Source organism: Microtus ochrogaster, unplaced genomic scaffold, assembly GCF_000317375.1.
Source record: "Microtus ochrogaster isolate Prairie Vole_2 unplaced genomic scaffold, MicOch1.0 UNK10, whole genome shotgun sequence".
In the NCBI taxonomy this organism is placed as follows: domain Eukaryota; kingdom Metazoa; phylum Chordata; class Mammalia; order Rodentia; family Cricetidae; genus Microtus; species Microtus ochrogaster.
This window is the reverse complement of record NW_004949108.1, coordinates 9594640-9620006: the sequence shown is the minus strand read 5'-3', so window position 1 is coordinate 9620006 and position 25367 is coordinate 9594640. Positions and strand designations below refer to the sequence as shown.

General features: G+C 39.7%; 1 protein-coding gene across 1 annotated transcript in view; it reads right to left on the bottom strand.

Moving 5' to 3' along the window:
- Positions 1 to 1005: 1005 nt before the first annotated feature.
- Positions 1006 to 25367, bottom strand: part of Gen1 (GEN1, Holliday junction 5' flap endonuclease) — a 32018-nt gene continuing 7656 nt past the window's right edge. Inside the window, exons 4-15 of the mRNA XM_026788965.1 lie at positions 24971 to 25157; positions 20661 to 20837; positions 17191 to 17301; positions 16422 to 16495; positions 13052 to 13140; positions 11994 to 12144; positions 11287 to 11323; positions 11083 to 11163; positions 9981 to 10111; positions 8023 to 8084; positions 4614 to 4757; positions 1006 to 3479 (exon numbers count right to left, since the gene is read on the bottom strand). Of these exons, the coding sequence (XP_026644766.1) occupies positions 2167 to 3479; positions 4614 to 4757; positions 8023 to 8084; positions 9981 to 10111; positions 11083 to 11163; positions 11287 to 11323; positions 11994 to 12144; positions 13052 to 13140; positions 16422 to 16495; positions 17191 to 17301; positions 20661 to 20837; positions 24971 to 25157 (2557 nt within the window). The 3' untranslated portion in view covers positions 1006 to 2166. The remainder of the gene's footprint in view (positions 3480 to 4613; positions 4758 to 8022; positions 8085 to 9980; positions 10112 to 11082; positions 11164 to 11286; positions 11324 to 11993; positions 12145 to 13051; positions 13141 to 16421; positions 16496 to 17190; positions 17302 to 20660; positions 20838 to 24970; positions 25158 to 25367) is intronic.

The window sequence follows — 25367 nt, the reverse complement described above, 5'->3', positions numbered from 1 at the left end:
AGCAGATGACAAGTGTCACTGTCACCCTCTCCCCACAACTGGCAATCCATGCATGCATCAAGCCCTAGATCTGAAATGTTGTTGGTTACCAATATAGGTCTGTAGACATTTGAAGAATTTATCTACTAGGAGCACTTTTGCTACTGAGTGTACTTATAAAAGGAAAGACAAAAAGGTAGGGATTAAATGTCATTCTTATGGGAGCATCCAAAAGTTCTAGCAGCGTTTGAGACTTTCCCCCACTGAACTGTTTTCATACTGGTTGAAGAGCAACTGGTCATGCATGTGAGGGTGCATTTCTAGTCTCGAGCCTGCCCAACTGATTGAACACTTATCCACACTTCTACCCTTATAGCAGTACAACAAATTACACAGCTTGGTAGTAAATTATGACAGCAGGAAGGATGAATTCTCCAATTTTCACAAGATTTGTTATTTTGTTAAATTTCTATCTGAGTAGTGAAATCAGCTTGCCATGTTCTGGGGGAAAACAAGCATGAAATTGATGGGACTGGATTAAAACCAAACCGTTTGTTTTTCCACACAGGGTTTCTCTGTGTAGCCTTGGCTGTCCTGGAACTCAGAGATCCGTCTGCCTTTGCCCAAGGAGTGCTGGGATTAAAAGTGTGCACCAGCATCACCTGGCAAAACTGAGCCGTTTAAACAGCTCACTGTGCGAAACCTTCTGATCCAAGAATCTGAGATGTCTTTTTCTTTAGACTTTTTCTTTTCATTCACTGGTTTTCACTATTAACTCTAAGCTTTGCCATCTTTATTGTGTTCACTTTCTTTCTCTCCTTCCTTCCTTCCTTTTTTTTTTTTTTTCCAAGACAGGGTTTCTCTGTATAACAGCGCTAGTTGTCATGGAACTTGTTCTGTAGAGCAGGATGGTCTGGAACTCAGAGATCTGCCTGTCTCTGCCTTCCAAGTGCTGGGATTAAAGACGTGATCACCACATCTGTTTTTATTATTATTATTATAATCATTATACGTTTGAATGGATTGCTAAGATCGCCTACTTTCAGACTCCGGTCACTTACAAACAGCTATGCTGTTTCTTTTAAAATCCAGATGCTTCTAGAATTTTTTAGTACAATTTATGCAAGACTCAGTATCTGTAGGGACTAAAGTCAATATAACATACAAACTAATTTTAAAGCAAAAAGGAACAGTTTTGTACATTAAAAACAAATCAGACAAACAGAAATATAAGATCCAAACTAGAAAGCGAAGGCGGGACTCACACTCTTCCCGTGTGTGTCCTGTGAAATAGGCGGGATTCACACTCTTCCCATGCATGTGTCCTGTGAAATAGGCGGGACTCACACTCTTCCCATGTGTGTGTCCTGTGAAATCCTTTTGGTTTCATACCTGGTTTTAGAAGCATTCTCCACCTGCAGTGCCCGTGCACTTCCAACTGCATGGAAGGAACAGCTTTGCTTACCCAGATTTTACAAACACACTTTACTCCACAGAAACCTCTTTTTCCATTTTCATGTCTCAAACATGACATTATTAAAAGAGAAAGAACATGCTAATGGTGCTTTAGCATGAGGAGAAAATACAGTCATTAGGAAGGCCCAATAGAAGGCACTACAATACAATTACAATGTGTTACCCTCTTGGGAATAAGCTAGACTGTAACAAATGCTTTAGAAGCTTACATAAGAAGAACTAAAAATGATAGCGCATTTACTCTATCAAAGAATACACTAATATGTTAAAGCTAGATAATAATCAGTAAGGACATTTCAAGAATGGTAAAATGCTCTAAAATATACAATATTTGAAGCTGTAACCATATTTTGTAATCAAAGTTTTTCTATAATCAAAATCAATCAGCTTTTGTAATCAAAATCACAATTTTTCGAAAAAACAAAACAAAACACTTTGCAATCAAAGTTTTAACTTTTTTCTTCCTTAGCTAACTCAACTCAGACTGGCCTAAAACTCTCCATATAGCAGAGGATGACACTGAGCTCCCAATCTCGGGGCTCCATGCACCTCCTAAGCGCTGAGATTACAGGCACGAGCCACACATGGCCCCTAACACTGTAAATTACACTGATTACAACGGCACACAATCATGTCCATTCTCTGCCCAGCATGATCTGGACTGCACCACCTGGTTTCTGCTAACACTGACAACATTCAAATGAATTAAACTTAGGTATGATAAAAGCCACTGGAAGTGCTCTGGAGCCTGAGTTTTAACCTCTGGCATAAAGGGAGAGGACTTTCCGAGCAGGCAGCAGAGCCCTCATCTTTTTCATGACAGTGTAGAAAACTTTGAGTCCTTTTTGCTGGATCGGAAGACCAGTTTTCTCCACCTTCAGCTGTGGAGTAGGTCTTTGTATGGAGTTTGGTTTCTTCAGCATCGACTTGAGGATTTCTGAGTGTGTCTCTGACCTGGGCTAGGCTGAGCTTCTGAGAACTGGGTTTCAGTTTTGGAGCAGTACGCTTAGTTTTCCAGGATACTGGAGCACTTTCATCATCTGAGGAATCTCTTTTGAGGCAAACACTATTCTTCACAAGGTTCTTAGCAGTTTTCCCAACAACTTTTGGATTATGAGGTAGAGCAGAATTTGAAAGCCCAGCTTGAAGACTGGAGGTCTCTACTGTTCTGTTCTCAGAATCAGGTATGGAAGCATTGACTGTAGAGTTCCCTTGAAGGAGTTCGTTGTCAAGTCCTTTCAAGTTTTTGGACTCTTTGTGCAGTATTCCTGGAAATTCCTTTGAGAAATTTGATAAATAAACAGAGCTACTGTCCGTAACACAAGAGCCTTTTACTTTTAGGTGCAAACTTTCCAGGTTAGCCTCTGCTTGTACACTGTACTGAGGGCATGAGGATTTCATGTGGATTCGTTCCTTGAGAGGCAAATCATGAAGATGTAAGCCAGCAATGGCAGGAAGTAGATGCTCTGCAGGACTAGTCTCTTGAAGGTCTCTACCCAGCACGTCATTGTTTGTGGTGCATTGTTCTGGTTTCTGGGACAATTGTTCTGGGTGATTTTCAGAGCCAGGAAGGATGGCTGATGACTGAAGTTCCCACTGTAAATCTTGAGACAAAGTGTTCCTTTGAACAGCTGGAGAATTACTAAACGAAGTACCGTCCCAGTCAATGGCACTCAACTGGAGATCGGCAATCGCAGAGATATTATGGGACGAAGAGCTGGGCTGACTCCATTCTGAAACTAGAAAATCACTGACATCTTTAGTTTGCTTTCCAGAAGGTCTTGGAGAAGGCATGGAATGTTCTTGCAAATTCAGACAGGGAGCACTTTCAGGGAAAACAAAACTAGGCAAGGAGGGAGAAGTAGATTCCTGGGGGGAAATAGGGTCTGGAGAAATTTCCAAATTAATTTTGGGATGATGCTTGGGGAAGACTCCACATGTAGGTTTTAAAGTCATAAGTGACTGAGAACTGACTATACTATTCGGTTCTGGTAAACAGTTTCCTTTAGGCTTAACTTTCATACCTGAAAAGAAGGAAAAACAGAATAAATACTCCTTTCCTTAACTTGGGGAAAAAAAGACTCAAGCAAGCAAAAATAAAAACATTACCCTAAACCAAAGAGTTAAACCAGTAATTTATGTTAAGCTTTTTCCCCATTTCCACCCAGTACCCGGTACATTCCTGGAAGCACTATTAGTTTTCTCTGGGAAATGTCATTATTGAGTTACTTCCCTCACTGAATTCTGAGGAATAAAGAAAATGCACTTATAACACAAGATCTATTTGCAGGAGCTGTTCTAAAGCTGATTAGCATTAATGTTACAGGGCACAATTATTCTGTATTTAACTTATCCAAGTTAGTAAACAAAGAGCATGCTGGTGGACTCCCAACATTTCAGTTTTAAAAGGAAGTGTATAGGGCTTGATACGAAATGCAGTGGAAGCACACCTGGCTGGTATCTGGAAGGTCCTAGGATGTGGTCGTTAGTGAGGCAGCATGGGGAAATAAAGCATATGAAGAAGCAAAAGCAAGAGCATGGCCCTTACTCTTAGTTTCTACAATACTGGTCTGTGGGAGAATTGTCTGTATTCTGTCAATCATGTTATAAATAAACGCTGATTGGCCAGGTAGGAAATATAGGCAGGAAAACCAGACAGGAAGTAGAAATGAGAACAGGAGAATTCTGGGAAGGAGGAAGTTTATTCTTCCCACTCCTGCCCAGACCACAGAAGCAGCAGGATGTGATCTGCTCCACTGAAAAAGGTACTGAGCCACATGGCTAACATAGATCCGAAAAATGGGTTAATTCAAGATGTGAGAGTTAGCCAGTGAGAGGCTAGAGCTAATGGGCCAATCAGCTTATAATATATGGAGACCTATGTGTGATTTTCTTTGGGGCTAAACAGTTGTGGGGGACCTGGTGGGAGGACAGAAAACCCCAACAAGAAACAGGACCCTCCATGTTACACTGGTGTGCTACAGAAGCACGAGCTTGGCCCTTACTCTTGGTTTCCACAATGCTGGTGCACTATAGAAGCAAGAGCTCAGCCCTTCCTCTTGGTGTACACAATGCTGGTGCACTATAGAAACAAGAGCTCAGCCATTGCTCTTGGTGTACACAATGCTGGTGCCCAGCACAAGCTGCACAACACTTACTCTTCTGTTTCTTCCTTTGGGTTTCTGACTGTTGTTTCTGGTAGACAGCAACAACCTCAGGATAGGCTGCTTCAAACAGTGATGCGTCTTCGATGGTAAGGGGATCCAGTTCCCCAGCCTCTGTGTCTTCCACTGCATAATGTTCTAGAAGATTAAAAATACAGCAAAGCAGACAACTAGGGGTTTAAGAACTGAAGCTGGGCGGTGGTGGCGCACACCTTTAATCCCAGCACTCGGAAGGCAGAGGCAGGCGGATCTCTGCATTCAAGGCCAGCCTGGTCTACAAGTGATAGTTCCAGGACAGGCTCCAAAGCTACAGAGTAACCTTCTCTCGAAAAACCAAACCAACCAACCAACCAACCAACCAACCAACCAACCAACCAACCAAACGAAACAAAACAACAACAAAAAAAAGGTTTAAAAACTGTTTTCCAAGTAGTTATCAGGAAAACACTGTCCAAATATGAGCAGGTAATTCACTGCAAATCTTGCTCTACAACATGGCCACTTCTTGGTTTGTTATTTCTGATAATTATATACGGGCATAGAATGAGTCCTGGTCACTTACTACGGCCACCTTATCACACTTACTGGCTGGCTCTTTTCTCCCTCCTACCCTCAGGTATTTGTGGTTGTTGCTTCTTGCTTATAACAAGTCTTTTAAAATTTTATTTATTTATTATATATACAGTGTTCTGCCTGCATCCAGAAGAGGGCACCAGATCTCATTATAGATGGTTGTGAGCCACCATGTGGTTGCTGGGAATTGAACACAGGACCTCTGGAAGAGCAGCCAATGCTCTTAACCTCTGAGCCATCTCTCCAGTCTGTTGTTGCTTTTAAAACTGATTTTATTTTCTTTTCCTAGGAGAGCTGAAAGGGAGATTTCTTTTTAACATTCAAACTTTAAATTCTCTTGTTTCAAAAATAGTAATGTCAGTAGAGAGAACAGAAAACTTTCTTTAGCTAAAATGCTAAAATTAGAGACAAGGAATGGGATAAACAATTTCCTAGGACAAAGAGTTTCCTGTGCACCAGGCAAGCTACACCTCCATATTCTCGGGCCTGGTCTTGAACGCCTCACTGTTTTCTACTTCCATCTGTTTTCCTGAAAATTTCATAACTTTATTCTTCCTTAAGGCTGAATAAAATTCTATAGTGTACATGTACTAAATTTTCTCATTATCTAGTCATTTCCTTATAGACATTTAGTTCGTTTCCTTTCTCATGTGAATGCAGCATCAGTAAATACGTGTGTGTAAGTATCTCTCTGGAAGTGCAGTCCTCTGAGAATTTGCCTAGGGTTGATATAGCTGGGTCCTGTTTAGTTTATTTTCCCCCAATTTCTTTGAGAAACCTCTGTACTAATTTATACAGTGACTGTACTAATTTACACTTCTACCAACAGTCAACAAAGGATTTATCTTTTTTCACATTCTCACCAGCATTTGTTGTGATTTGCTTGCTTCTGACTGGGATTACACTGAATCTGAAAGTGGTCCTAATTTGTACTCTACAGGGGCCTATGGCAGAGGGGGAAAGGCTTTATGAAGTGGGGTGGGAGGGCAACTGAACACATAATATGAAAGCAAAAAGGGTAATATTGGAGGTGGAACAGTATAAATGGGGATTTGGAGAGGGGAGAATGTCCCTATGTGAACCAGAAAACATAGTATTTATGAAAATGACATAAGGAAACAGTAGTTTGTAAGTGAGTTAAAAAAAGAAAAAAGACTTATAAAGAGGATATAAGGTATTGCTTTGACAGATCTGACCACACTGTTCTGGTGAGGATGTGGAAGGACTCTAGAAGTCTGGCTAAGCTCTGGGCTGTCCTGTAGGAGCTTAGAAGATAGGAATGCTGAGAGCTGCAGAGGATGGAGGCTTCTGTGGTTTCAGAGGGAAATCTGAGAGTTCCTTAAACACTCTCTGGGGGCCATGTGCTATTTTGAACTAAAAATACGTGGTTCTGGTTACTTGGGGCCAAAAAATTAGCTGTGATTAACAAGAGACCAGTACCTCTGAAGCGAAACCTTTGTATTACTGGGACAATTGATGCTGCTTAGCTGGGGATGAGAAATCAGTGGTGATAAAGAAAAGAATCATTGAGTAAGATCTTTTGAGAAGTATTTCCTTGGGGCCAACACACATAGTCTGAGTTCCAGAGGTGGCCATGGTTGTTCCTTGTGTGGGCAGCTGGTGTTGGTCATGTGTATTAGTTTCTAGGTGGTTTTGAAGGCATGAAGGGGTGGTCATGGAGAGATGCTGATACTTGGCACTTTGAGAAGCCAGAAGAGAACAAAGGTGCAGCCTTAGTAGCAGTTGAAGGCCCAGAACTGAAGGGGTCATGATACCATGAAGAGAGTCCAGGAAAGGCCACTGGTCAAAGTGTAGGAGACCCGAGTACTGTGGAAGGGCTGCCATGCGCAGCAGCAGCTGGGATGTGGAGCCGGCTGGAGCCTAGGAGACAAGCTGTGTGTGCCGTGGGCTGTGGAAAGCACTTAGGGGAGCCCAGAATATCGTGAGCGGGGCCCAAAGTGTGACACTAAACCCTGAACTGCTGGACTTTGGTTTTGCTTTAACCTAACCATGACTGTCCCTGGCTTTTCCCTGATAGAGTAAGGAAGTATTTAACTTATTTCAATTTTATAGGAGCCCACAGTTGAGAGACTTTGGATTTTTGAAGAGATTTTGTAGTTTTCCAGAGACTTGAAATTTTAAAAGAGAACTTGGATTTATTTTTAAAGAGATGGAACTTTGAAAGCGTTTGAGTTGGGAAAGTCTGTGAACTTTTATGCTTGTATGTCATTTTATATTTTGTTATTTATTAAAATGAGATAGCAAAACACTGAATCCTGCAAATTCTTCTCCAACCTCCACAGGTACACTGTAGCATGCCCATGTGTGCTCCCACACCCCCACACACAAAAGGGTGGAATAAAACTCCATGAATCTCGAGTCATGTCTATTGCCTCTAGCTTGGAAGCTTAGCCAGGTCTTTCACAATTTTTACATTGTAGCAAAAGTACAAATTACTACAGGAACTAAACAGGATAAAGGAAAGGGAGGAAATAGTCTTAAGACTCTCTGGCCTCAATTGCTTTAGAAACATCTAACTATGATAGTCCAAAGACAGAGCACTTGTGGAAGCAATTTTTAAAGAAATTTGAATTACAACATTTCCAAAATTAAAGAAATGTCAAAGACATTAAAATTAAAGGCACTTGAGGTTTATCACCTTGATTAGTCAAGATCTATTTAAAATAGGTAAAATAAAGCATAATTCATAGCACATGTGATACTTTTCATGACTTTTCATAAGCATGTATGCTTTCTAAACATTCACTCTCTAATTCACATTTGGATCAAACGCCGTAGATTAGACATTCTGTGTATAATGAATACATACCAGGCTTTTCCCATTCTATTTCAAGGCAACGAACACCATTTCTGATTCGGGGCTTAACAACTCTGAAAAATAAATTTATATACTGAGGTCTAACTGTACAAGCTATTTGTAAAATTTTAATTTATACACTTCAATTTCCATCCATATTTATTCTAAGTAAAGATATAAGGAATCAATGCCTAGATTCTTTGGACTCAGTTGAATAATTTCATTGTGAAGCAGAGTTGAAAATTGTTAGATTAACTCAATATATATACATATATGTTTTCATTGCATTTATTATTTTATTTGTGAGTGTTTTATCTGCATGTATGTAGGTGCAGCCGCTGCATGCCTGATGTCAATCGAGGTCAGAAGAGGGACTGAGATGCCCCGGAACTGCACTGACAGATGGCTGTGAACTACCGTGTAGGTTCTGGAAATTAAGCTCAGGTCCTCTGCAAGAGTAACAAGTGCTTTTAACCTCTGAGCCATCTCTCTAGTCCCTCAATATTTTGTCATTATTGTGTAGTACTGCTTTTTCCATGATTTCTCTTGGAAATTCTACTATGCTACAGTATTTTTGTACTTTCTTATTAAATCTTAAATCTTTGTTTTTGAACTTTGTATACCTATTTAGAATTTTCTTATGAAAATTGTTAGCATTACTTATTCAATGCAATATGCATTTTAATAGATAAATTTAACCCACTTACGTTTATTAGGACTAGTGAGAGTTGAACTCATTCATAAATTTTATGTTTTCTGTTAGCAATGTTTTTCTTTGCTACTCACTTCCTCCTTCCTATATACTCTTAGTTTGATAGTTTATTTCTTACTTTTACTGTAATTGTTTGAAAGTCAGATATTGTATTTCTGGTAAAAAAAAAACATGCCAATACACAACAAATAGAAATAACACTCTCAAAATATGTATTTAATGATTTAAGACTAACACTTGGAATACAATCCAAAATGAAGGGTTTTAGTTTGACATTTAGTAATCATTAAAATTATGTGAGTATAATTATGCAGGTGAATAATTTCACCCAGTTCATAAAATTATTGACCAATTTTGAGTTCACATCTTCCTCTGCCTTCACTTTGTGTTTTGATCTATACTTCTTATAGTTTAAAATATTATTCTATATTACTCCATCATTTTGTTTTCTTTGGTTCACTGAAAGAGCTCTTCATTAAGCCCTGTTCTTTTTATATTTTCTGTACATGTTTATACTTTTTAAGTAGCATGCATTAGAAGTTGAAAGTATGGCCGGGTGGTGGTGGCGAACGCCTTTTTTTAAAAAAATATTTATTTATTATGTATACAATATTCTGTCTGCATGTATGCCTGCAGGCCAGAAGAGGGCACCAGACCTCATTACAGATGGTTGTGAGCCACCATGTGGTTGCTGGGAATTGAACTCAGGACCTCTGGAAGAGCAGGCAATGCTCCTAACTGCTGAGCCATCTTTCCAGCCCGGTGCACGCCTTTAATCCCAGCACTCGGGAGGCAGAAAAAAAGAAAGAAGTTGAAAGTATGTTAATACCTGAATTTACTATGTTGTCTTGAGTGTGAGGCCTGACTATGCTTTTAATTTTCAGGCTTTCCTCCACCTTTGGAAAACAACTAATAGACACTCAGGGAGAAATATTAATACTTCCAGTCAGCAAGTATTCAAGTGGAAACAGTCCTTATTACAAAATTCCTTTTTTAATAGTTTAAAAATAATTTTTTAGATTTATTTTACATGTATGTATATTTTTACATGCATGTATGTTTGTGCACAACAAGCATGTACAATGCATCAGAAGTCAGAAAAAGGCATCAGATCCCCTGGAACTGAAGTCACAGATGGTTGTGAGCTACCAGATGGGTGCTGGGAAGCGAACCCGGGTCCCCTACCAGAGCAACAATTGCTCTTAACTGCCAAGCCATCTCTCTAGTCCCAACCATACAGCTCCTTAAACTACATTACCTAATTGGCTGTAGTTGACTAGAGTTTTTTCTTCCAAGTTTTCTTTCTGTCATGTCATAGCGAGTCAAAAGCACCAACAATTTCTCACATGCATAGTGACTGGGCCACTCCATTTTTTGAGCAGTAAATCTCTATAAATACAGTAAAAATAAATATTAAAACTTTTCAAACAAGAAATACTCTCAGATAACATTATCTTTTCTCTAAGAGTAATGCTAATATAGTATTAATGAGAATATTCCCTAAAAAAAAGAGCTCCCTAAGGACAATGAAAGAATAATGTGGTTGAGAGGGTTCTCTATTCAGATGGCCAGCTTATGTCCAATATGGAGGATGAAGTGCCTTGACCTCTTAGGCCATTTTTCTGTTTTTAAGTGAAGAGAAGGTAACCCTGTTGACAGGTTATGTAGACTAAGTGGGAAAATACTTAGTTCATTATGTATTACAGTTGTCAACGGGGTAGAGTGAAACTAGATTTACTCAGCCATCCTTTCCCCCTAAGTACAACATCAGGGGTTAAAATATAAAATACTCTCATTTAATCCTCATGGTGACTTGATGAGGTGGTAATATTATTTCTATTTTAAGGATATTTCACATTTAGGGTCATATAGTATATTTGACAATAGCACCCCTTGTCCCAAGCCCTTCTTTCCCAGATATATTCCTGGAATCAGTGTGTCTATACATGGTGACTGAGAATCTTCTGAGAAGCAGCTTGTGTTTGCCTTATGGTCTGGAAAGTATGGACCTAGCATAGCTAAGGGGTAAAGGTTATAAACAGATGCTGAAGAATATAGGGACAGTCAATAGCTATCTGTTTTAGTTTTAACAGTGTTTTAGTTTAACAGTATAAGTCTCCTCTTATACACTGTAGTTAGTATCCTTCCGATCTTCCTCATATCTAATTTTACTATTTTTTTTTCGAGACAAGGTTTCTTTGTAGCTTTGAAACTTGTCCTGGAACTCTCTCTATAGACCAGGTTGGCCTCAAACTCATGGAGATCTGCCTATCTCTGCCTCTTGAGTGCTAGGATTAAAGGTGTGCACCACCACCACCCAGCCTAATTTTAATATTAAGTAAGAATTTATTTTCAGATACCTGAAACAATAATAAATTAGGTCTTTGATAACTTAGGGGTTTTAACATTTCATCCTTATTCAAAAGGAATTCTTGGATGACCTAAGTGTAAAAAAACAAAAACAACAAAAAAACAGAAATGAGAACTTCAAAATATCTTTTATTATTATTTTTATTTATTATTTATTTTATTTAAAAATAAATATATAATTGGATTATTATTACCTCATGGAATGGAAATCCTTTGCAACTGCAAGCTTTCCTGGAGATAAATCACACATATTATAAAGACCATCAAAGAATTAGACAGACTGAAATCTCATCCAATCTCGTTTTATAACAAATACCCACGTACAATATCTTATATACAATTTCCAAGCCTTTCTCTGGAAAACTATTAAACTGCTACCTTCTCAGATGAATTTTATCTTTATTTTTTGTAATATTTATTTATTTATGTATGTATGTATGTATGTATGTATGTATGTATGTATGTGTGTGTGTGAGTTTGTGTAGGCAAACGTGAACAGCACACGTGTGGCGGAAGTAGGTTCTCTCCTCTACCATGTATGTTCTGGTGACTAAACTCAGGTCACTGGCGTAGCAGCACCACCTTTACCTGCTAAGCCATCTCGTCACCTCCTTCGATGGATGATTTTTTCCCCCTTTGGTTTTCCTGAGACAGAGTCTCACTATGTAACTCTGGCTGGCCAGAAGCGTGCTACGTAGACCAGGCTGGTTTCTCTGCCTCCCAAGTGTTGGGATTAAAGGTGTGTGCCACTGTGACTGGTCTAGATGGATGAAACTTGTCTTAACAGAATCAACAACACAGTGTGTGAGGCATGATTAATCTAGACATGTGGGGGAAGTAAATCAACCTCAGATTCTATACAAGTCATAAAAAAAGCATTAAGTGGCTCAATACAACTTACTTTTTAATATTGTTTTCTATTTCATTTAGTTGCCTACTATGGTCTGTCTGGTGCCATTCACAGGGACAGCGGTATTCATAATCGTGTGGTTCACAGTATCTATCACTGTTACATAACGCGCATCCGTTACGTTCGTGATCCTTAGGCGAACCTTTTTGGAGACACAAAGATGTGTGACTTTTACTGCTTTGCAGAATGAGTTTCAACATATACCTTTTTTTCTCTCGCTATCTAAAATCTCAAAATTACTATTATCTGCTCAGGTGATTGAAAGAATAATGTACACCAGAGTGGTTCTGAGGACCAATTATAACTTACTATCATGATACTGCTCACAGCATACTCATACTCATTTATTTGAAGTACTAATTAATTTATGTCCAATAATGGAAAACTTCTGGTTTATAGTAGCTATAAGGTAGGAAAGTAGAACGTAATTATTAGTAGGAAAGATTATTCTCTTAATAATTCATGAAAAGGTTTCTTTATTGAAAAGACTGCCCACTTTGTGTCCGTTGTCAGTGTGTATGTCTCAGTTACTCAGGGCTGTTTTAAACTATACTTGGAGGAGGAAGACTGCAGCTCAGGTGTGGGTGAAAGGAACCGCATTCAGGGATAGCTTTTGGTTTTGTTTGGTGTTGTTGAATCAGTGCCAGAGCCCCCTGAATCCCTTCCAGTTGACCAAAGGTCAAAGCATTCAGGCCTATTCTTGATCCTTCAAGGTTACGACAGGAGGTTTGACCCAGCGAGTGGCTGCCTACAGGAAGCTTGGCCTAAGATGTGGTCCTTGCTTGTCCTACCTAAACAACTGAATACTTAACTCAGGATACTGACTTGCTGTCTCAGGTATTGAAGAGGTAATTACTCTGTTCTTTGTATCATGGTAAACAAGTCTTTTGCCTTCTTCTCCCCTTTAGGTTTGGGGTATATAAAGCTATGGAAAATAAACATGGGCAGATTCAGTATTCACTGGGTTGCCCTCCCGAAGTATGAGGAGCAGGACTGTGAATGAGGACTCAGACTCCAGTGTTCTGGAGGAGTGTCCTAAGCCTGCTTACCTGGATGGGAGCACACAGAGCAGTGAGCCACGCTTTTAGCTACTGGTTGTGGAGCAGAGGAGCAAGGTTCTTCAATCCACTGGTTAAACCTTTATTAGAAAATGGGTTAAAAATTAAAAACAGAAAAAAATGAGGTAATAAAGAATGTTCTCAAATGTCAGATTATCCTATTCCCTTCAATCTATCAAATTAATTTCTCCTTGCTGCTCATAAACCCACTTGTATAGCCTGGAAAAATGCTATTTTCTATAAGCTTTACATGGTGGTCCCAGGTAGAGAAGAATTGCAAAGGGAAGCAGAGTGTGCATATGTGCATGTCTGTGCAGATGTATATCTAATCACTGTTATCAGCGTTTTTGTTCCTGTTTGATGAGTTTGTTAGGCAGCAATATATGGGGAGAATAATTTATATTTGTCCTTTCCCATATTGTTACCATGTGCCAGAGTATAGAACAGGCAGACTTAGATGTACGGTCACTATTTTTAAATGGAAATAAAGATAAAGAGTAATGTGTTTGTACAAATAAAACATTAAGTTTTTGGATAAAATTTTGATAAATAATTTAAAATGCTAATCAACTTTGTAATGGTCTGTCCTGTGTCTTTAAGAGACACTCCCTCCCGCTCCCCCGCCATCCACTGAGGCAAACTGATCTTCAGCTTCGAGCCTGAGCCTTTTCTTTTCCGTCTCCCTCTCGAAGAGGCAGCTTCTGCCTCTCCCCACTTCTCTTCCCCCTTTGGTCCCCCATTCTGTTTCTCTCTCTTTCTGCTCTTCTCCCTTTCCCTTCCATAACCCACTAAATAAATATCCAACCTCACTCTGCATGGCACGCCTATCCATCTGTCTCTCCCCTGCCGCCCAGGACTAGCTGTCTTTGGAGGCCTGTGGCGTGATCTTGTGTGCCGTCCCTGCCTGGGACTGGCTGCTCTGGGGTCCATACCAACCCCAGCTCGGGGGCCTGCAGCATGGTCTTCATGGCACGCTCCCACTGCAGTCACTCAGGGATCCATGGCATTTCATTTTTACCATTACAAGTTTCCTTTTCTTAATTTGTTGCATACAAATGGCAAAACGTTTCTGTTTAATGTAAGATTTTAAGAAATGTATGCAACTGTTAAAATTTTGAGTAATAAAATTTTTGGTTTTGCCTAAAGTTTCAAGTTAACATAATTCTTTCAAGAAGACCTAGATGCTACTCATAAAACATTGAGTTTTCAGGGTAATGTGTAGTACTGAGGTAAATAAATAACTATTGGAAATTCTGACTCATTTACTATCAAGAATAACTAAAGTATTCTAAAGTAGTATTCTAAAAATCAGTATTAATAGCTTCTGGATAAATGATAGAACTTCAAAGATTAAAAATAGGGAAAATACTATAAATTATCAAAATGAGAATGGATAATTATAAAAAATTCTGATCATTTTCAAGTGTAAATACCATGTTTAAATGTTGTCAAAAAATACCTATTTGCTGACACTATTTTAATAAGAGTAGCTCAGAGTCAGATAAATACCATATTTACTTGTGTCTCATTCTTTATTTCATGGCAAAAACAAATCTGAGAGTTCCTTTATTTATTCCCATGTCAAATTATACCATTTCTTCTCTGTTTTGGCACAATAATCACACAGGTCCTTCAGCAACTTACTGAAGACTTTGCTATACCAACATTTTATAGCTAAAAGAGCATTGTAAGACAGGGTACAGAAATTTGAAAGATTTGTCAGTCATTTCTTCACTTCTGCTACCTTTTCTTTTGAGAAATACAGTACCTCAGACCTACTGAGGGTTGGTCAAGACTATGTTCAGCTTCCCAGGTTTCATTTCTTTCTTATTTTATAGCTTACTGTCATTAATCTTAATTTTTATAAAGTATTGCTTTCATCAAGCATATGTAATTCACAAGTTTTTTTTTTTTTAATTTTTTTTTTCGAGACAGGGTTTCTCTGTGGTTTTGGTGCCTGTCCTGGAACTAGCTCTTGTAGACCAGGCTGGCCTCGAACTCACAGAGATCCGCCTGCCTCTGCCTCCCAAGTGCTGGGATTAAAGGCGTGCGCCGCCACCACCCGGCGTAATTCACAAGTTTTAAGAGAATTTAAGTAGTTTGCAAATTTTAATATAATCTATATCTTAATTAGATCATCATCTGTAGAGCTCAAATTAGAATATATTACTAAATATATAGCAGCAAGACAAACAACAAAGCTGAAGTTTTTAATATTAAGTTTTACTTATTGTAGTATTGTGCATATGCATACCTATACAGTGTGTGTGTGTGCATGCTGGTGTGGACTTGTGCTGGTGCACACGTACATGCGTGCAGACAGGCGTGTGTATGGCAGTGAGACGACAACTCTCAGGTGCCAGTTCTCCCCTCTCATCATGGAGTCTAGCAATCAAATGAACCCAGGTGGTCAGGCTTGCACTGTGACTCCTAACACTTGCTGAGTCATGTTGTTGGCCCAAAGTAAAAGTTGTTTATCCAAAGTTACTTATTAAATATTTTCAACATGCTATGTAGTACTTCATTTGTAGAAATTAAATATATTATCAAAGCATTACATACAAAATTATTTTAATGTTTTCATCTTTACTTGATGCTAATTGTCTAAAACCTATGGAAAAATGTCCATGGCTATAAGTTACTATATCTGTACTATGTGTGGTGAAGCAAAAGTACATACTTAATGTCATGGTTTAAATAAAAACGCTGTGCTGTCCCTGAGTGGTGGCAGTGGGCTGCGGGCCATGAGAGCACGCTGCATGTCCGCAAGTGGCAGCAGGCAGTAGACATCGGGTCCCGAGACCACAGCAGGCCATGAAGGCAGCCAGGTCCCAGGAAGGGAGCCCCAGAGTGGCCCGCAGGTCATGAGGGTCAGTGGTTCCTGCATGGAGCCGCATGGTGGGTGAGAGACCAAGACGGATAGGCATGCCATGCAAAGTAAGGCTGGATATTTATTTAGTGGGTTATGGAAGGGAAGGGAAAAGAGGGAAGGAGAGAAGGGAGAAGAACAGAGAGAGGCAGAGAGAGAGAGAGTGAGAATGGGGGGGGGCAGGAGGAGCCACAGCAGCAGCTACCTCTTAGGGGAGAGATGGAAAGGAAGAGGCTTGGGCTGCAAGCAGGAAGGTCTGCCTATGGGGTAAGGGGGCGGGGGTGCGAGAGAGGGAGTGGCAGGCCCTTGTCTATTAAAGCATGCTTCAAACATATTCATTTTCTTCTTCTGGAAGAGTTCAAGATAAGTAGGAATTAATCACCAAAAATGAAAACACAGAGTATTTAAAAAAAATAATCGTTTCTGTAAACTTACTGCTAAGTCCAACAAGAATAAGTGTCCAGTGTGGAGTAAAAAGCAACACCGAGTTACCTCTGAAGCAAACTTTGACCTTTCAAAATCCGCAGAAGTTTTAACGCTTGTTCTTTTCCAACTCCAGGTACTCCCTTTCATAAAGGGGAGAAAGAAACTTAAATGTTAATCTGGAGTGATGGGATGCATATAGAGGTATAATAGTTATCTCTGCTTTTTACACAGGGTATTTAAGAACCAGTTATCTTCCTAATCCTTATCCTTATGAAGAAAATGTGATACAGTGTTGGGAGCCATGAATGGATTACCTCAGTAATGATGCTCTCTACAGCAGCGACAACAGCATTGCACATGTGTGCAGCTGACAGCTATGACGAATACAGAGCTAAAAAATAGGTAAAGCCATAGTAGAAGCCAGCATGCTATCAAACAAAAGAGGAACTCTTAAAGTTCTTTGAGAGGTTGCTCAAACATACATGTCAATCTCTTTGAGGCTGAAGCCATGGGAACACTTACTTAACTAGCCTTTGTAATGTTTATTGTCACAAAGTAGCTTTTTATAGCATTATCTGAGATGCTGATTGTTTTGGATTTATTACTTATTATTGTGTATGTGTGTGTGTGTGCATGATGTGTATGAGCATCTGTGCCATGGCTTTTGTGGAAGGTCGGAAGACAATTTTGTGTACTTGTTTTCCCCCCTTTCACCTTTATGTGTATCTCAGGCACAGAACACACACACACACACACACACACACACACACACACACACACACACACACACACACCATGTGAAAATATTGAGAAAGAAATGATAAGCTCAGCTTGCCTTTGGAAGATAATCACAGCCAAGAAGTACTGCCAGTCCAACAAGGGCATCGCGATCCAAGCCCAGCTTACTCTTGATAGATGATATTGTGTAACAGTCAACATGTGGATCCTAAAGACAGCACAGAGTTTTCATCTTCAAAGAGGTTTATGTTAAACAATAGAAAGAATGACTTGTCATTTAAAGTCTTTTTCTATAAATTTAAACAACAAAATGATCCTGATCACAACAATATCTATGATGTGATATTTCAACAAATGGATAAAGTGTAATAGAAAGTTCCTCGTTATTGGCTGTCTTTCAAAGTACCTGCTGCTGTGGGGATGAGAAAATCATCAATAAGCTAATTCAGCTATGAGCCCTGTGAGCTACACATGGCCAGCATGTTAAGATTTGCCCATGGGTTCATTAGTGAATGCTATCTGTTATGGGTGTAACTGCTTTATGATTGGATTTAAGAAGCACTCTACAAAAGGCAAACACAGGCTTGGTACTGTATATCTGGTCAAGGACCCATGGGTGGGGAGCTCAAGGGCCCCAGGGATGAACCCACTACTACTATTTTGCTAAATGGATATAGTATCAAACTGCCCTCTAAGTTTGCATCTCTGTACCTATAGACTTTTTTACTGTCAGAACTCACTAGAGAAGCAATGGGCTTTATGTGCAGAGAGTAAGTGTATGTACAGTGTTCACACATGCATCATACTTCCTTTCACCAAGGCTCAGGAATCATGGTAGCAGAGTAGGCAGAAAGAGTGCAAAGCTAGAGGCTGGGAGGACAGGAGCAAGAGTGACTTGTGGACATGACAAAATCACTGCATTCATGAGCTCAAAGCAGCTGTGTGTGCCCCCAAAGATGAGGACAGCAACGTTTCAGAACTGAGTAGGAGGACGCTTAGGAGCCCCCACCCCTAGCTGAAGAACTATTGACAGCTGCTGGCTTCTGTGGGTGAGAGAGTCAATCTTTTTCAAGGGTGTTAACTCTAGTAGGTTGTCCATGTTATAAGTGGATAGTCTCATATCCAATATGAGACTATAGAACCATAGGCTATAAAAAATACCAAAAAATAAAGACTGTGAATTTGGAAGGGTGTGCTGGTTTTTTTTTGCTGTTGTCAACAACACAAGCTATAGTCATCTGGAAAGAAGGAATCTCAATCGAGAAAGTATTTCCATAAGATTGGTCTGTAGGCAAGTCATTGGGGGCACTTTCTTCATTAATGACTAATGTTGGAGGACCCAGGCCTCTGTGGGTAGTGACATCCCTGGGCAAGTTTTCCTGGGCTGTACAAAAAAGCAAACTGAGCAAGCTCTGGGGAGCAAGCCAGAAAACAGCATTCCTCCCTGACGGCTCCCTGCTCCATCAGTTCTTGCCTCCAGATTCCTGTACTGGCTTCCTTCAATGATGACAATGACCTGGAAGTACAACTTAAATAAACTCTTTCCTCCCCAACTTGTTTTTGGTTGTGGTGTTTATCATAACACAGAAAGCAAACTAAGATAGAGCAAGTAGGGGTGGGAGTTAGATCAGGAAGGAGCAGGTGGTAAATGATTGAAGTACACTGAACTCATGAATAAAATTATCTAATTACCAAAAATATTACATTTAAATAAGAAAAACCTTTCATAGTGGGCAATTTCTTTCTCTCTATGGCTTTTGGTGTCTAAAAAGTACAATGTATAGTATATACCATAGAAAACAAACATTCACTATAACTGTGTTACCTAAAGTTAATTATTAGTAGCTTGGTACACTTTATTCTAAAAAAAAATTTCCTTTCTCTGACATTTATTATTAATATATACTACTAATTCTTTTTGTTTGTTTGTTTTTGTTTTTCAAGACAGGGTTTTTCCATGTAACAGCTGTGGCTGTCCTGGAACTCTGTAGACCAAGCTGGCCTCAAACTCACAGAGATCCGCCTGCCCCTGCCTCATGAGTGCTGGGGTTAGAGGTATGCATCACCACCAGCCTGCTATAACTTTATTTTTAATAAAGGTAGAATTATATAAAAATACTGTTTTGTAACACTCCCACTAACACTATGCCTGGATATTTTTTATGTCACTAGCACATCTCGCTCTGCCCTTTTCTGAGACAGGGTTTCACTGAATTTGCTATGTGTACTAGGCTGACCTGGAGCTCACAGAGATTCTTCTGCCCATATCCACTGTGCTGGGATTAAAGGTGTGCACCATATGCTCTAAGACATACCTTTATATGACTGCTAAGCATTGGATTATACTGACTTAACAATAACATTTCTTGTGGAAACCTACTAGTGTTTTGAGAGAAATGGCATGAAGCTTAGTTTTGTTGGCTATAATATACCAAATGCCTAGGTAGAGACTGCCTAGTCTTCTTCACCTGAATTGCTGCAGTAAAAATGGTAATTGGCAAGAATCCCCAGTTGGAAATCATAGCTGGGGAACATTTAAACATTCCTCAACAACAAGCATTTGGTTTGCTAGTTTTTTGTAGTTATTAATACTGCAAGAAAGAATATCTTGTGTGTTATCCCTCTCCTTGCATACCTGGAGGTGTCCTGAGGATTAATACTGAAACTAGAAGTTCTGGAACAAAGCAATGCATTTCACCATAATTTTGTGTTACATTAGTAAGAAATACACCTTTTGAAGAGAATAAGCCAGTTGGCAATGCTTTAGTTAAAATTAATTAATGAATTTGCACGTGGTTGTGTGTGCTGTGGTGTATGAGCAGAATGCAAAGGTCAGCTGTAGCCGGGCAGTGGTGGCTCACGCCTTTAATCCCAGCACTCGGGAGGCAGAGGCAGGCGGATCTCTGGGAGTTCGAGGCCAGCCTGGTCTACAAGAGCTAGTTCCAGGACAGGAACCAAAAAGCTATGGAGAAACCCTGTCTAGAAAAATCAAGGAAAAAAAAAATTCAGCTGTAGAAGTCAGTTCTTTTCTCCCCACATGTGGGTTCTGGGGTTCAAACGCCAGTTGAGTGCTCTTATCCATTGAGCCATCTTGCTGGACAATGCCTTTAAAAATTGCTTATTAATTTACTTTTTATTGATAATCAGCTTTATAATCTCCATCACTTCAAAATCTTTATTTACAGGGTTGGAGTGATGGCTAGTGACCACTCACACTACTCTTGAAAAGCATTCGAGTTTCCTTTCAATCACATATGTCAGATAGCTCACGGGTGTCTGTATCTCCAGCTTCAGGAAGATTCAATGCCTGCACTCATAAATGCACATACTCTCTATCTCATACACACAAATCATTAAAAAAAATTTAAATCTAAACACACACACATTTATGGTGAAAACTTTCAAAATGTTTTCTAGCTTATTTATATGTATAACAATGATATTTTTAATTACTAAGCATTTTATTCAGCAATAACCATTTGCCAGACATCATGGAAGGATTTTATACATAGTATCTCAATGTCACTCTTCAGAAATGAACTGTACAAATACCAAGAAAGGAAGTACCTTTGTGTTCATAGTGAAATTCCTGTAAACAGTCTGGGCTCCATAAAGGAAAGCATCGCCGTCATTGGTGAGGCAGCCATCCACATGGCCACTGGCATTAAGGTAAGCGCACATGGCCTCAGCTTCCCCGGCAGCCTGGACCCAGGGGATTCCCAGGCACTCTAGCATCTCAAGGCACTGAAACAAAGAGGAGGTACACGACATCCAATTTTTCACTATTAAATTATTTCTACATTAAAAGTATTAGTAGTTATTTTTAGGGCATTTAAAAATTGTGTTATTCAAGAAACACTTGGAAATTTGGACACTGAGTAATTTGATAGCATTAAGAAAGGGCTGCTAACCTTTTACGTGAGATAATTAAAATAACTATTTGGTTATGCCTGTTTAATTTTTAAAGTGTCATCTTGTAGAAAGCAACACTGAAATATTGAGAATTCTGCAGCATTATGCTTGGGATTTACACAGTATGTTCTAAGAGGGAGTGCAAACATTCCATCTTGCAGGAATGCTTAAAATCCTCAGATCAGGAAATAACTCTAAGGACTCAGAAAGCCCCTGACTACTGACACTAGGCTCCTCCCTTCCCTAGTATATCTAAGCTGCAGGGACTATTGAGAAACCTTGTTAGATCAGTCAGGCCACCTAAGAGAGAGAGGGAGAGAGAGAGAGAGAGAGAGAGAGAGAGAGAGAGAGAGAGAGGAGAGAGAGAGAGAGACATAGAGCTGGGCTGCCTAGAAGAGACAGTTTAGCCAAGTTACCTGGAAAAAGAAGACCCTGATGAACCGCCTCAGATACTCAGAGAAACTCAGCCACCTGGAACAGACTCCCCAACTCCCTGAACTGTAGCAGGTTGTGCAGTGCACTCCAGGTTTCCAGCTTTTATGAGCTGTGGCCTATGTGGGATGGACTTTTGGTGATGCAGCTGTTCCCGCTACTCTAAGTGACCTCATACCCGTATTCCTGTAAGTATCCTCAATAACATTCATTTTTCACCAAGTTGGATTCTGGTGGTATCCTTAGTCTGTCATCAGTCCCCTACCTGGTGGCATTTCCCAAGGGATAGTGTCAGGCCACAGTATGAAGACTCTCACAAGGATAAGTTGTTGGTTTTTCCTAGGAACTCAGATCCTGTGCAAGGTGATTTTATCCTTTCATGATGCATAAACAATCCATTCTGAGCTTTCTTTGGGTTATGGCTTTGATCTTGCTGAGCAGCCTGTGGTATAGCCATATGAACTATAGTAGCTCACTTTCCTTGCCATTTATGGTTCTTTCCGAATTGAGGAACGCTGAATATAGAGAAAAGAGGCTATGCAATGTACTTTCTACAGTGACAGAATTAACATCTGTTGCTCATGATGTTTAATTTTTTTGTATGACACATAACACAAAAAGCTGCCAGACGCAGCCCAAGGCCAACAGTCTCAAGACTGGCGCAGTGAATGCCGGGCGATGGTGGCGCACGCCTTTAATCCCAGCACTCGGGAGGCAGAGGCAGGTGGATCTCTGTGAGTTCGAGACCAGCCTGGTCTACAGAGCTAGTTCCAGGACAGGCTCCAAAACCACAGAGAAACCCTGTCTCGAAAAACAAAAACAAAAACAAAAACAAACAAAAAAAAGACTGGCGCAGTGACGCTGGGGAAACATTTTGCAACAAACATGTCTTCTCTTGAGGGATTACCTTTCCACGCTAAGCAAAGTAATTTCAGCTTTGTGTGCCATTTATATTCATAACTCCTTCTAAAGCAGTCGCACACAGGTTATGATATGGCTGGTTGTTATTTCTCTCTACTTATTCTATAGGATCGGTTTGGTGTTAAAGGATGATTAATTTGTATTTTTCAACCTCCTGGGAGTGCAGAAATATGAAAATGGGTCATAGGTAAGCAATACTGAATATATACAAAATACCTAAGGGCACCATAAGGATTGAAATACAACAGTAGGAATGGAGCAATTCCCTGAAGGAGACATAGATAAAGATACAGCATATTCAGGGTTCTAAGGATGATTCACAGATACAGCCAGGAATAATTTTACAGCAAATTGTTAGACCCCAGCACAGGTGTTTACGTCAACTACTGTCATTAAGTATGACTATTCAGTAACTGGAGATTATTAAAACACTAAGATTAGAAAATCAAGAATCACATATAGATATCCACCTGTCTCCCAAGCACTGGGATTAACCATGATTGAATTATATTCTATCATGAACATCAAAATTGCTTTTACACCTGTGTTGGTAGGAAAGTGCTTCCAAGAACTTAAAAAAAAATTCTAGAGCGTCAATTTGTCAATTCTATTTTTTAATAATTTTATTCTAAATCTTCAATGGTAAGAAAAAAATTACACATGAAAAATTTCATAATTTCATAAACAATGGAGAAGTTAAAATATAAAGGATATACACTTATAAGAATAATTTATAGCCTCATACATGGTATAGAAACACTTGAAGTTATAATTTTGAATAAAAAAAAATCAACAATAGGGAACTATGTCTATGATGCATTAAGTGAAAGGCCAACAATAAAAATTATTTGAACACTCCAATAACTTCTTAAAAATATACCAGGAAGCTGGCTGTGAAGTAGTCTCTTCTAGAAATGGTGCCATAAACAAGATTGGAACATTGAAATATCAAAAGACATGCTAACTTAAAAGGAGGGAAATCTCATGGGGTCCCACACCTAGACAAAGAGCCATAGGCAGTTAATAATTGTTGAGAGAGGGAGAACTAGTTTTTTCCAGAGACAAGTTCTCTAACTGGCAATCTCATACAAAGTAGTCACCCCTAAAACCACACACACACACGAAAAAGAGGCTATCAGTTTTGAGTAGGGTATATGGAAGGAGAGAGAGAAAGAGAGATGATGGGGGAGGGTCTTCTGTTTTGTGTTAATTTCATTGGTTAAATAAAGAGACTGAGCCGGGCGGTGGTGGCGCACGCCTTTAATCCCAGCACTTGGGAGGCAGAGGCAGGCGGATCTTTGTGAGTTCGAGACCAGCCTGGTCTACAAGAGCTAGTTCTAGGATGGGCTCCAAAACCACAGAGAAACCCTGTCTCGAAAAACCAAAAATAAATAAATAAATAAATAAAAATTAAAAAAAAAATAAAGAGACTGCCTTGGCCCTTTAATAGGACAGAAAATTAGGTAGGCGGAGTAGACAGAACAGAATTCTGGGAGAAAGAAAGCCGAGTCAGTCGCCATGATTCTCTGACCCCAGAGGGATGTAGGCTTGAATCCTTCCTGGTAAGACACCATCTTGTGGTGCTACACAGATTATTAAAAATGGGATAATCGAGATGTGAGAGCTAGCCAGTAAGAGGCTACAGCTAATGGGCCAAGCAGTGTTTAAAAGAATACAGTTTCCGTGTAATTATTTCGGGTGTAAAGCTAGCTGGGTGTCAGGACACAGCCCGCCACTCTCATTACAGAGAGAGAGAGAAAGGACTTGGAGGGAGAAAGTGATGTAATTATATTTTAATTTGATGAGGAAGGGTCAGCGAGGATCATGATTTAGGACTGCTCTAAGCTACATAGCCAGTTCAAGGGCAGCCTGTTCTATATAGCAAGATCCTGTAACAAGAGAAATCCCCTAAATCCTGATGGATAGCCTTCAAAGTGCCAGAAGGTGCTATAAATATATCTGGGGGAAGAAAAATCCACCTCAGTCTTCCTTAGACTGCATGCTACAATACCAACCTGCTAGACAAGAGGTACTCACTTGTACAACAGTATCGTGACTGTTGAGGAGACAATTGATTTCTGATGACTCTGAGGCCCTTTATTAGAAGTTTCTGGTACTGTAGTCCTGGTAGAGGCTCATAGCTGGAGAGGTCATTGGCACAGAACCTACTACCGCTGCTTAGTTAAATGGACATATTATCAAACTGCCTCCCAAGTATTATGTCATTCTCATAAACTCGTGGTGCCCTTAACCTTTATCAAAGAAGCAAATGACTTAGGCTCTCAAGCATTCAGAGCTGCTGGAGTTAGAAGGGAGGACAGTTAAGGTCCTGCCATGGGTTATGGACTGTAGCATTTACTCAGCATTCATAAAAGTACTGCAGAGCATCACTATCCCCACTTCACTAAGAATTAAAATGTAAATAAGTTAGAAATCTTACCCAGTTATCTCCTAATTTCTAAATGCTGGTGCTAGAACTTGGTCTCAGGTCTGTTTCACTCTATCATAAAATCTCTGCTCCTGTGGTCACGATATAGTTAATAAGTCAAGTACATTTATAAAATGTATTCCTTAATTCAAATAAGAATTACTAGCTGAATCCAAATGCTCACCTCTTGTAAGACTGACTTAAAATGTGATCTTCCTGTTTTCTGAGAGCCTGCTTTTCCAGAAGGCCCATAGCGAGTCTGAGTCCTCTTGCTCATGACATCAGCTTTCAGCTTTGGTGGCTCCCCTTCCATTACAAACACCAGTTTCACATTCATTTGGATTAAATACGAGATACGAAAAAATAGGTTCCTGAAATATACAAATGATGTATTAATCATCATATTGATGACAAGTCCAAATAGAAGTATGAAAAAAGGTTTAAGGGCTAATACAAAAAATGTCAGATGCAGCCGGGCGGTGGTGGTGCACGCCTTTAATCCCAGCACTTGGGAGGCAGAGGCAGGTGGATCTCTGTGATCCAGCCTGGTCTACAGAGCTAGTTCCAGGACAGGCTCCAAA